At 36.7% G+C, this 12,459-nt stretch overlaps 1 protein-coding gene across 8 annotated transcripts in view; it reads left to right on the forward strand.

The window, feature by feature from the left end:
- ASCC1 (activating signal cointegrator 1 complex subunit 1) overlaps window positions 1–11,472 on the forward strand; it is a gene marked incomplete at its 3' end in the record, with an annotated part of 476,277 nt that extends 464,805 nt beyond the window's left edge. For all 8 annotated transcript variants that reach the window (XM_044056221.1, XM_044056218.1, XM_044056214.1 and 5 more), the window contains 1 exon segment: window positions 11,393–11,472. In XM_044056221.1, coding sequence (XP_043912156.1) covers window positions 11,393–11,472 — 80 coding nt within the window.
- Window positions 11,473–12,459: the final 987 nt, after the last annotated feature.

Below are 12,459 nucleotides of genomic sequence, written 5' to 3' on the forward strand. Positions count from 1 at the left end.
ATTTAATTCTTCCATAAACATTTCCATTTGTATATTTTCTTGATTTCCATATTTATCTGCTTTATACAGACTTTCATAGAATTTGCAAAATATTTCTAATACCATTACAGGATCTACTGTTGCCTTCCTTGTTATAGGCTCACTAAACTTGATGAGGGCCTTTTCTACTTTCTGTTGCCTGAGTCATTGTGCTAAATGTTTTTGTGCTCTACTGTTATTATCAAAAAGCAAGTTGCTTAACACCAGTCTTTCTAAACTCCTGCATATTATCAAGATAATCCCTTATTTTCTGCTTAGCATTCTGCAGTTGATCCTCCTCTTGTAATGAGATTCCCCATAGTCTGCAGTACTAACATTTGTCAATCCCTCTAAATAGTTTTTGTTACTTACTTAACCATAGTTCCAAAAATAAAAGAATATGACCACCAAACCTGTAGTTAAAACAATTTAATTACAGGTAAGCACTTTTGTATAACACTTCAGACCATAAAACAAACATAGACCCATTGTCTTTAAATACACATTCAATACATGACCTAATTATTTAATCACCCCTACAAGAGTATCCATTCAGTTTAGAAGACCCAAGGGCAAATAAATCAATGAAGTAACCTCCTAGTTTTTAAGAGAGGTTTTATGGAAACACGGTCATTTAGCCCAAAACCTTTATCTGCCTGCAAAATTAAAATCCATTTTAATTCCACACTCTCTACCCTGTTAAGTATGCTACCCCCTCTAATATTCTTAAATAAAAGACTTAGCACCATAAATTCAAAATTTAAAACAAAGTTTACAGCTAACTTTTCTCATTCAAGCATAGAAGTTTTAGATGTAATCATTTTTAGAGACCCAAATGACAATTTTAACACTAAAATATTTAGAAAACCATGTTGGAAGAATAACAAGCTACATCTCTCTAGTATGCGCCCTCAATATGTGTTTAAGAGTGCAATGAAAAGCCAGTTCCTGAGAGTTTCTAGATCTACATGCAAACTCTCAAGAACTGGACAAGGCTTTTGAGGCACTGACTATGGAATTTATAGAAAGGGGCTATAGGAAGGAAGAGGTTATGGATGTATTATCTCAAGTTAGAGAACTGAGAGAAAGTACTGGAAGACCACTCTTCTCTGAGAATGGGAATAGCAGAGAAGGGAGTAAAAATGAAGTAAATGAAAAATTGAGGTTGTCTCTAACTTATGCAAGCAATATTAGTTTTGTATGTGAAATGGTTAAACAAAATTGGCAAGTTTTATTGGTAGATGAAAAAATAAAGAATATTGTTGGATTAATACCATCCTTTGCCTTTAAGAATGGTCTGTCATTAAAACGGAGGTTATTTTATACCAAAAAAGATAAGAAAAGTTAAGTTGTCTGAAAGAATAGGGAATTGCTCATGCAAGGCTTGCCATTTAAAAAAAAAATCTTTTGTTCATCCGACCACGGGAGCTAAGTTTGATGTTGATTTCTGTGCAGATTGTACTAGTATAAGTTTAGTTTATTTAGTAACCTGCAAAAAATGTCCTTGTTTCTATGTTGGTATGACTAGTTGAAAATTGAAGGCAGGGTGCTTGAGCATGTAGGTGATATAAGGAGGGATGTATCTACAAATGTGTTGAATAAACATGTTAAATCAAAAGAAGGTCATTCTTTTGAATTTATGGTGCTAAGTCTTTTATTTTAAAATATTAGAGGGGGTAGCATGCTTAACAGGGTAGAGAGTGAGGAATTAAAATGGATTTTAACTTTGCAGGCAGATAAAGGTTTTGAGCTAAATGACAGTGCTTCCTTAAAACCTCTCTTAAAAACTAGGAGGTTACTTCATTGATTTATTTGCCCTTGGGTATTCTAAATTGAATGGATACTCTTGTAAGGTGATTAAATAATTAGGTCATGTATTGAATGTGTATTTAAAGACAATGGGTCTATGTTTGTTTTATGGTCTGATGAAGTGTTATACAAAAACGCTTACCTGTAATTAAATTGTTTTAACGACAGCTTTGGTGGTCGTATTATTTTATTTTGTGGGATTATTGTTTTTGAAAGAAGGCTGACCGTGTTTCTGGTGGCGTATAGCTGGTAATATTTCTTAACCATAGCTCAATTTCTTTTATTTCCACCATATTTTTCAATTCCATCTTAATTTTATCTCACTCCCTAGTTATATTTGCAGAAGAAATTTCTATCCTCTCTATTAGCTCCTGAATAATCACCACTACAAATTCCTTAAATTCCTCTCTTTTCAACAGATAGGTGGAAAAACACTAGTGTCTCATTTTTATTTCACTACCATGTGTTTTTATATTAGTTATTATTGGTGCATGATCCAAAATAGTTATTGGGTGTGTGTCAAGATCCTCAACTAATTGCACATGGTCCTGTGAAATGTAAATTCTCTCTAGCCTACCTCAGTTTTTATATCTTGAGGAATAACATGCAAAATTAATCTGAACTCCTATTACTGAACTCACATTTTCCATACCAAATATTTTCATAAATTCCTTCAAAAATGTACTCCCCCTTTGTTATACTTTCCCTTCTGGGCCCCACCCAGGCACATCTTCAGTGTTGCAAATCACATTCCATTCCCCACATATAAGTAATATTCCTTGCTGAAAACCAATAATTTCTTCCAGAATTTTCTTAAGCTCCATTATAGCGGTTTTAGGTGGAATATAAATAAATGTCAGTGGAATCCTCCTCCCTTGCCAGTAGCCCCTTAGCACTACAAATCTCCAATTATTATCTTTTTTATCCTCTTGTATCACTATTGGAGAGCCTCTTGCTATTAGTATAAGTACTCCTCTTTTACTTTGTCCAAGGTATTCCTCTAAATAACCATCCTGAAAACCTTTCTTTATCAAATTCATATGTTCTTTTCTTAATAAGCATCTCCTGTAACATAGCTATTTGCACTTGACAATTTTTAATATAGTTCACTACTCTTTCTTTATTGTATTTATCTTTGAGACCGTTGACATTTAAAGACATTACAGAAGCATCATTGTGTTAAAAAGTTATTTTTCCCACCTTTTATGTATAACACCTTTTTTTATTAAATGTCTAGTTTCAGCTTTTGTGTTGCATGCATACACTGTTTGACAGGTTGAACTTTTTTAATATAGTTCCATTTGAGCATATGTCACATCTTGCAAAACTTATTGTTTTATTGATAGCGCTCAAAAAAACACCCAATACCTCCCAAAATCTATTAACTTAATACCAACACACAAAACTATGTACATCTTCAAATACTGAAGTTTTACCCTCCTAATAGGAACAAAAGTCCAAAACTTACAGCCTCACTCTCAGACTTGAGTTAACCTAAAAGAAAGGTTAAACATGCTAATATGCATGGTGCAGCCTGTGCTCCTTTTAAACGCTAATTCATCTTATCTTTTTTTAATAGTTCTCCCAGCTGGGAAAACTCCTGAATGATTGTAGAGAACATTATCTCCTAGCCCGTTTCTCTTCTCAGTGTTTTTTTCTTCAGCCAATCAATCTCCACCAAACTGTAGCCAGTTTCACTTTATCAGATTGTCTCCATGGAGACATGAGAACCAGGCAGTCAGTTTCTCTTTACTAGATTGTTTTCATGGAAACATGAAGACCAGCTGCAGAATTGCTACTGAGCATGGATGTATTTGCTACAAAAAAAGTCTCATAATATTCAATATTCTTTTTCATTTACTTGCTTACACTTAAAACTGTAACAAGTTCTTAATCCAGTCATTTCCCCATGCAAGATTGAGAAAAAGCACATACATTTTTCTTTTTTCACTCTCTTTTAACCATGCTTTTTCATTGCATTGCCTACATTTCTTAAAACTGAACATGAAGAAAGAGAAAGGGGAGAAAAAAAGAATAGCAGTATGTTTACAATCCCATTACACTTAAAAATGACCGAGAATACTTTACTTTATTGCATGCAAAGAAAACCATACACCACAAAAGTAGTGCTAGTAAGAAAAAAATGTCTTTATTTACAGTTAACTTTCTCCATCCTTTTCCCCTCCCGAAAGCATTTTTTGAACATTAATGACATGAAGTATCCCTCCTGTACTCAAACTCTTATTCCAACTTTGTATAATTGTCTGAGGTTACACTAGCTGGTACTGATAATGTTGACCTTAAGTTAGATATTGCTATTCTACTCTTAGAAGGTAACTCATTGTTTCTTTATTATTGTAAAATACCAACTGCTCTGTTTTTACTGTATATCATCGTCTTTATTACTGTAATCTCAATCACTCATATATGTTACTCATGTACAATTTGTGGAGCTTTTCTTCCCGGACCTCCACTGAAAAAGGACCTATGTCCAGTTGGACTTTCCCGGTAAACAAATGTAAATTAAATAAGTGGGGCAAATGCATTCGAGCCCACCACAGGTCCAACAAATACTGAAAAAGTCCAATATTTCCAGATTTTATGTTCTGTCATATTTCACACATATAATTATTGCATTGTAACCCCACATTAAGTTACTGGTTTTATTACTATTCATATCCACCTCCCAGATCCTATCACTGCTTCATTTCCAATAAACTCTTGATTCTTCTAGTCAACTGTCATGCTCCATTCCTTCTCTCTAACATTTTCTGTTGAAACATTGGAAAATGTTTCAAAGTTACAGTCTCTCTGTGGTCTTTATTACCAGAAGAACAAGAAGCAGAATCGTTTTCTGTTTCACAGCTCACTTTTTGTTGGAGAAACTTTTGTATTTCCTGCTTAACATGTAGTTCATCAAAAAAATGATTTTGTCCCTCCAGGGAAGAATACTTTGAAGACAGCTGGGTACAGCAGTTTGGGTCTCATACTTGCATCTCAACATTCCCTGAATAGTGGGATATATTTGCTTCTCTTATGCCTGGTGTACAATGAGTAAACATTCTCCACAAACACTCTGCTGTCTCCCACTTTTAGTACTTTGCCCTTCTGCCACAGTTTTGTCAAAATCAACCCCTTCTGCTGGTATGATTCCATCTTTACTATTAAAGGTCTAGGTTACTTTCTCATAGTCAGGTTTGAAGCATACACACAATGTGCCCTTTCAGCTAACATCTGCTGCTGTGGAATACCAGTCCAATTGCTTATTTGTACTTTCATAAAATTAATGCAGTCTGCTCCTTCAAGCTTCTCAGGTTTTCCTATGTGCTCTGTCCTCTAATTCTATTATTTTTCTAAACATCTCTCCCTCAGCAGTCTCCTATTCAGCCAGCCTTTTCTTCATTTCAGTCTCTGATTTTTGCAGCTTTATCACTTCATCTGAATATTTGTTTAAAGCTTCTTCCATTTTTCCAGCCTTTTGTTTTTTGTGTTGGTATACTCCATCAGTGTTTTGTTTATTTTAACCAGGTCTGTGTGCAGTTGTCTTGTATCTTCTTATAGGTTACTGGAGTTCATGTCTGGAGGTTGCATTTATTTTTGCTGAATAGCTGCAGAACTTTCCCCAGTCAGCGTTTCTTCCTCACCTTTTGTATCTGATTTTTTCCAAGTCCTCTGCATTTCTTTTTTCCTGGCATCCAGGTAGTACACTTACTAGCCTGTTACTGAAATGTACTCATAAACACAAGTGTACTGACCTTCTCTGCTGAGTTTTCGTTTTCACACTGGCAGAACTAGAATTAAGCTGTTACTCAATGTGCAGCCATCTTGGAAGTCATTGGTAAGATATTCTTTGATCGCATTATTCCAGTAGCTGGGAATAACCCAGAGTCCTGCAAAATCTCACATGTAGTCTGTTTACTTATTAAATGTTCATAGGTTGCAGTCTGCATGCCTAACTGTGCAGAGCAAGGCCTCTCAAAGACAGAGCTCAGGCCCTTCAGTCAAAAGTTTCTGTCTTGCACAGTCTTCTACAGTCAAGGTACTTGATCTCATAGTGGAAGCAATTACCCTCCATTCCTCATGCAAGATAATCCTTTCTATTTATTGGTCTCAAAATGTAGAGTCTGAGGATGACTAAATTTGTATATCTGAGCTATGCAAATGACATTTTTCATGTTGGAGGGCCACAGTCAGTCTCTTTCTAGCAGTTTCTTCCACATCCCAGCTTTCATGGCAACAGTCACTATAGACACATCAGTCCCATGGTCAGAGGAGTATTATATTAGACAGACAGTTCAAACTATTTGAGCATCTTCAGAGGATTCATTTTGCATCAACTTACTAGAGATGAGAGTAGTCCTTTATATATATTTGTTGTGAACCAAGTGGCAAAAAATGGAGTAGACAGATGACTACATCGAGCTACATAAGACTACTGATGGTGGCTAGTGATGCATGGTCACATTTATGGAACTGGTTGATGTTTTCTAAAATATGATTACCAGATACAAAATGTACGTACATGGTAATTTCAAGTATCTATACAGATACATAACTCTGTTTTCATGTAATGTTTGCCACTACATGTGAATCTTTCTTTTTTGTGGGAGGGGGGAGACCAACATAAATCCAGTGATGGAAATGTATGTATATGTATGGTGTGTATGTGTTTATACATGTGTGTGTGTGTATATATATATATATATATATATATATATATATATATATATATATATATATATATATATATATATAGGTGGTAATCCATTAAGTACAGAAGAAGTAATTAGGGACTTGGGGACCCAAGTAGATAGCAATCTCTCCTTTGACAATCATGTTGCCAAAGTGGTTAGAAAGGCCTTCTATATAGCCCACCTTATCATGAAAGGATTAACATCTAGATCAAGAGAGGTCATTGTGCCCCTCTACTCATCACTTATCAGGCCCATAATTGAATACAGTGCCCCATTTGGGATGTACTTTACCCGACACCTGCAGCAACTGGAAAGACCCCAAAAGTACCTCACCAAGAGGATCAAGGGGCTCTAACAGATGCTCTATGCAGCTCGGCTAAAGAAACTCCAGCTCTACTCAGTTGCGTACCGCCTACTCAGAGGCAATCTGTGTCTGACGTATAAAGCCATGTCCAACCCAGAATTAATGGACATGCTTCACTTCAGTAAATCCAAATCCCTTAGAGCTACACGCTCTAGGGACTTGAACTTCAGAACAGAAATAAATAGGACATGCTGGAAGGACAGATTCATATCCCAGAGGCTCCCTTCACTCTGGAACAAAATCCCAATCCATGTTATGCAGAGCCCCTCACTGACCCTCTTCAAGAGAAATCTTGACGAGTGGATGGGAGATCGTAAGTTTACCCCTGAGATCTCTCCTGTGTCCCTGCTTGACAGAGGTACAGTAAACTAACCTTAAAAGGGCTACCTTGTGTGACCTACTATACAGAGGCACAGTCAACTAATCTAAAAGGGTGGCTAAAGCCAAACACACTCTGGCTAGGCTTATAAGTGCCCTTGGGCAGATAGCCTAGTATCAACCTATGAACCTATATATAAAACATCTCTCACACACACACACACACACACACACACACACACACACACACACACACACACACACACACACACACACACACACACACACACACTTTGTGTGTTTGTCTGTGTTAGTTCTGGACATATGTATTGTTCACCTTGAACATAAGGTGGTTTAGGGAGGAGGAGCCCCCTTGCCCATTCTTACTCATGCATGTTAATCCTAACCTCATCCCTACAAATTACCTGATAAAAAAAACCTTCCCTTGTAGTATCATTATTCAGACAATGTATGCCTAATGGGATTGTTAGAGTTTTTTTTTTTTTAGTTACCAGTTGGAAAACCAGTTGGAAAAGGGACATTATCATGTTCCTTTTTGACCTTAGTTTTGGGAATTTTTCTTGACAGTGTAGTTAACCGACTTCTACATACGTACTCTTTTTACCATCAAGTTTCTGCAAATCAAGTTACTTAACCATGTACAGATGCAGATAAATACACACACATACCCACGTGCACAATTTTGGATCCCACTTCATTGAAATGAAACGGTAGATTGTCAGTTTGTCAGAATCATTACTTTGACATACTAGTACCTGCTCCCTTCAACTCCAAGGTTTCATAGTCCTGGTTTCAGCAAACAAGTGATTTGATGAGCTGGAATTTAATGGTTATATTTTATGTATCATATATGATTGTATTACAAATCTGTGAACACTGAAAAGGTCAACTAGAAATACACACACAGAAAAAAAGATTGATTCCACAAAAGATTAAACTTTTCCAGCATATGGTCCTTCTTAATATAATAATAAAAATAGCACTCTCAGAAAAAGTAAAACACTACAAAAAAATTAATCACTAACCCCAACAAAAATATACTAAACCATTCATTAAAATGCAAACAACTTGATTTTATGTGGAGGCAATGGATTCATGATCACCTGTCAAACAAGTTTTGTTCAATGGACAGCACACTAAAAAGAGGGGGGGTCAAGCTTTTTTTTTCTTCAAGGCCCCCCACAAAATGTGTACATATTCATATCAACTTCTTGGTTGCACAACAGTGGTAAAAGTGCCAACAAATAACGTTCATTGGCTTTTATCGATAATTTCCACACATTGTTGTCAATCAGACAAACAGCGTTCAAAATCTCTATGTGCTTCCACATAAATATACCAATTCAATGATTACACAACCTCCACAAAATTGCAATCAAACCTGTTACAAATAATATCTGACATTCAGATGTTCAACCAAAAGTGCATCTTCACTTCATGACTGAGCATTAGAACATTCAACCAAAGAGACTGCAACCATTTATATTGTGTGTGTGTGTGTGTGTGGTTACAGGTAGGATAGTTAAGCAGGTTTTTTTCACATCCAGTTCTGTTGAACATATTTTATTGGCTTATAAAAGTCATAGATAAAAGTCAGAAAGAGCAACTCTCACAATGACAGCAGCTCACTAATACCTCACGCAAGTATTGTGGACAAACTCACTGAACTAGGTATAAATCCTTACACGACTCACTGGATTGTAAGTTGTCTCACAGATAGGACCCAAGAAGTCAGGATTGGTGAGACCACCTCCACCAAGAGGCAGGTCTGTCAATCGCATGAGACATACCATAGGGCTCCATACTGGGCCCACTCCTGTTTGTCAGCTACTTTTCTGAGGTCAAGGGTCTGTGGCTCACCATGTTCACAGATAATTGCAGATTGGGAGCTATCATAAATTCCCTTAAGACACTAACATCCTGCAAGAGGATCTAACACAGACAAATGACTGGTGCCAAAGCCACAGATTAAAACTCAAGGCAGAGAAGTGCATTATAGTGCCTTTTGGGAAAATTTACCCAGGCAAATTACTCCATTTATAAGATACCCCTAAGAACTGACCCAGTAGTAGATCTAGGAACATATGTATCAGTAATCTGGCCTTTGACCAACACATAGCGAAGGTAGTAAGAAAATCACACTATCATGCCCAACTTATAAGTAAGGATATGGCATCTGGGTCCAAGGAAGTTATAGTACCACTCCATTTGTCCCTTATCAGACCCTTGAGTTAATGCCCCTACAGCATGTACCTGACTAAGCATATGCAGCAGTTGAAATGCCCACAGAGATTTCTCAAGAGAATCCAGGGTACTAACACACTGCCCTGTACAGATTGCCTTAGAGACCTGTCTCTATACTCAGTCTACTACAGGTTGTTGAGAAGCATTCTGTGCTTGGTGTATAAAACATCCTTAGATTCAGCCCTGATGGTGCTTTTGCACATCCACAAAATGAACAGCACCAGAAACAGTAAATCCAAGGATTTGAACTTTCCTTGCAACAAAAATAGAACATGCTGGCAAGATAGATATGTGACTCGGAGGATCTCCATGCTGTGGAGTAGGCCCCCCATCCATGTGAAGCAGAGTATATCCTTAACCCTACTCAGACCTAACCTTGACCATTGGATAGGAAATCACAAATTCATTCCCGGGCTGGCCTGCCATGACTTTTATACAGAGGCCAAAAGTAAACATTCCCTAACTTACCCCTGGGATTCCACCTGTGTCCCTGATGGACAGGGTCATTTGAGTGCTAACTTGTCAGAACATGGGCTAAATTTATGGCTAGGCTTGTAAGGGCCTCAGGATCAATAGCCTAGTAGCTACCCATTCAATGTATTCATAGGCTCATAGGAAATCATAAATTCATCCACGGCCTGGCCCCCATGTCTCTTATAGACTGAGACCAACCGTAAACACTCACTGACTAACATAGCCCCCTTTACATAAAATGTTAGCAATTTCCTGACTAACATACCCCTCCAAACAAATATTACCTCCCCCAGTTAAGATGTACATGTTACCAAGAGATGTAACTGGGTTGGGTTGCACGGCTACGCTTATAAAGGTCCTGGTGGTCATTAGCCTAGTATATACCTATGAACCTATAACTCTATAGTTAGCCTAGTATATACCTATGAACCTATAACTCTATTGCCTGCAGAGAAAAGTACTGTTTTTGATCTCCCCCCCCCCCACAGGACTTAAGATACCTGCTGCTGCTGTTCCAACTTTTCAACAATATTCAAGTAGCTAGATTGGGATGGAAAAAGAGGTGAATCAATGAAGTGCATGTCAGCTAAGGATGTTATGTATTATACATAAAAATACACACACACACATGAAAACCTAGAAGTGTCATATTTCTTTACATCTTTTGGTGCTGATAAGAATATCAGCAAGACCTGTGAGATCTTCTATATCATTAGTAGCAGAAATATGTGCTAACAATTCCCTGCTGTATCACAGACTATGCAATATTTTGTAAGCTTATTCAAGTCCATCATTTCTGCCTTTTATGTGCCTAACAAATCCTGAGCTGCATGATGCATTGACAGTTTGTGACATTTATTGCTGCATGATTTAGCAAGTTTTCTTGCAGTAGAAATAACAGAACATATTCTAGGATGTAGACTGCTTAGATGGAATCAGTCTGCCATACCTCTCAACTGTCTAGATTTTCACAGAATGTTCAGATTTTTGCCTCATATTTTTGGTTTGTTCCTCATAAAATTTGTGATTTTTCTGGCAAATCACTTTGATGGTCTGGTGATTGACATCACTAAATAATGATATACATTTCAGTTTAAGACGTCAAATCCTTCAGAAAAATGCAAGTCAACACAAACCCTATTGTTCTAGCAGCTTCCTGAGTTTATAAAAACAATATTTAAAATCTGTCCCCATTTTGGGGCCTTTGCCTCCCCCAATTTTGTCAGGTATTGTCCAGATTTCTAGCACTAAGAGGTTGAGAGTTATTCAGTCTGCCCTTCTTCATCTAGGCACAGAGCTGGAAGTTATACATTCAAAAGACTTGGTTTATTTTAGTACTTTTATCTATCATGAAATTTCAATTAAGTAGTAATATTTATAACAGAGACTTATTAAAGACAAATTAGTTATGATAGTGAATTATAAATTTATCTTTTGTAATTTTTTTCAGCTGAAGGAAGAACTATTTCTACCAACTGGAAGCAGGCTCCGAGGGAGCGCGAATCATTTGACGCCCGTAATATACTAAAAGTTAGTACTGAAAAGCACAAAGTAAAATATCCAAAATGTCTAGACTTTTCATCTCCAGGATCCATAGTGCATTTGGCATGGGCATTTTCTGTGTTTGGTAGATATAATCTTTTGGGGTACAATGGTTGTGAATAAAGAAGCTTGCTTTATCTGGTCAGATGCATGGTTAAGATGGTTCACAGATATGAAGAGTGGCATAAGTTGAAACTGGGATCAGCCATCTCCAAATCAGAATATATGTATCAAGAAATTAGTAGTATGAGTTAGGTGCAAGATCAGCTGTAAGACAACAAAAAGGTGCAACACCATTGCTTCAAGTAAGCACTTTGGGCAAGCACCTGCATTGTTAAGGTACACATTTCATTTTTGGTCTGGCAATTAACAGTACATTGGAGAATATTTGCTCCCTGCATAAATGCACAAAATTACTTGTCCAGAAAATATGCTACACTACTGTGGTAGTCCAGAAAAATATTTATTTTTCTAACTAGGTAGGTCCAACTTAGGCATTCAACACTTTTCAGAGAATATCCCTGGAAGAAAAGCTCCATCTTATCGTACTGAACAGAAATGAATTAACCTATAGAAGAAAATATAATACCATTATTATTCTAAGAAACTGTACAGCTTAAGAGTTATATCCTCAAAATAATTGGCTGATATTGCTTATAAACAATAAGTTATATAAAATAATAGCAGCTGTTATGGTTGCACAGAATTAATTTAGAAACTACACTGATTTAGAAACCTGTTACGTGATAAGGTAGTGTTATGAAGTTGAAGTGTACTGTTTTAATAGCTGACATATATAAAACAGTAGTCTTGGCAGTGAATGTATGTTTAGTCACCCTGAAAAGATAGAAGAGTTTCATAGCCAAGTGAGCAGAGATCAGTGAATCGACAAACTTAAGTTTTGTTTATTCATTTCCCATTTTTATTGAATTCTAGAGATCTGCAGTAGATGATTTTCATTGGACTAGAGGGCTT

The sequence above is a fragment of the Protopterus annectens genome, chromosome 14.part0 (assembly GCF_019279795.1).
Source record: "Protopterus annectens isolate FY-2018-M chromosome 14.part0, PAN1.0, whole genome shotgun sequence".
In the NCBI taxonomy this organism is placed as follows: Eukaryota; Metazoa; Chordata; order Ceratodontiformes; family Protopteridae; genus Protopterus; species Protopterus annectens.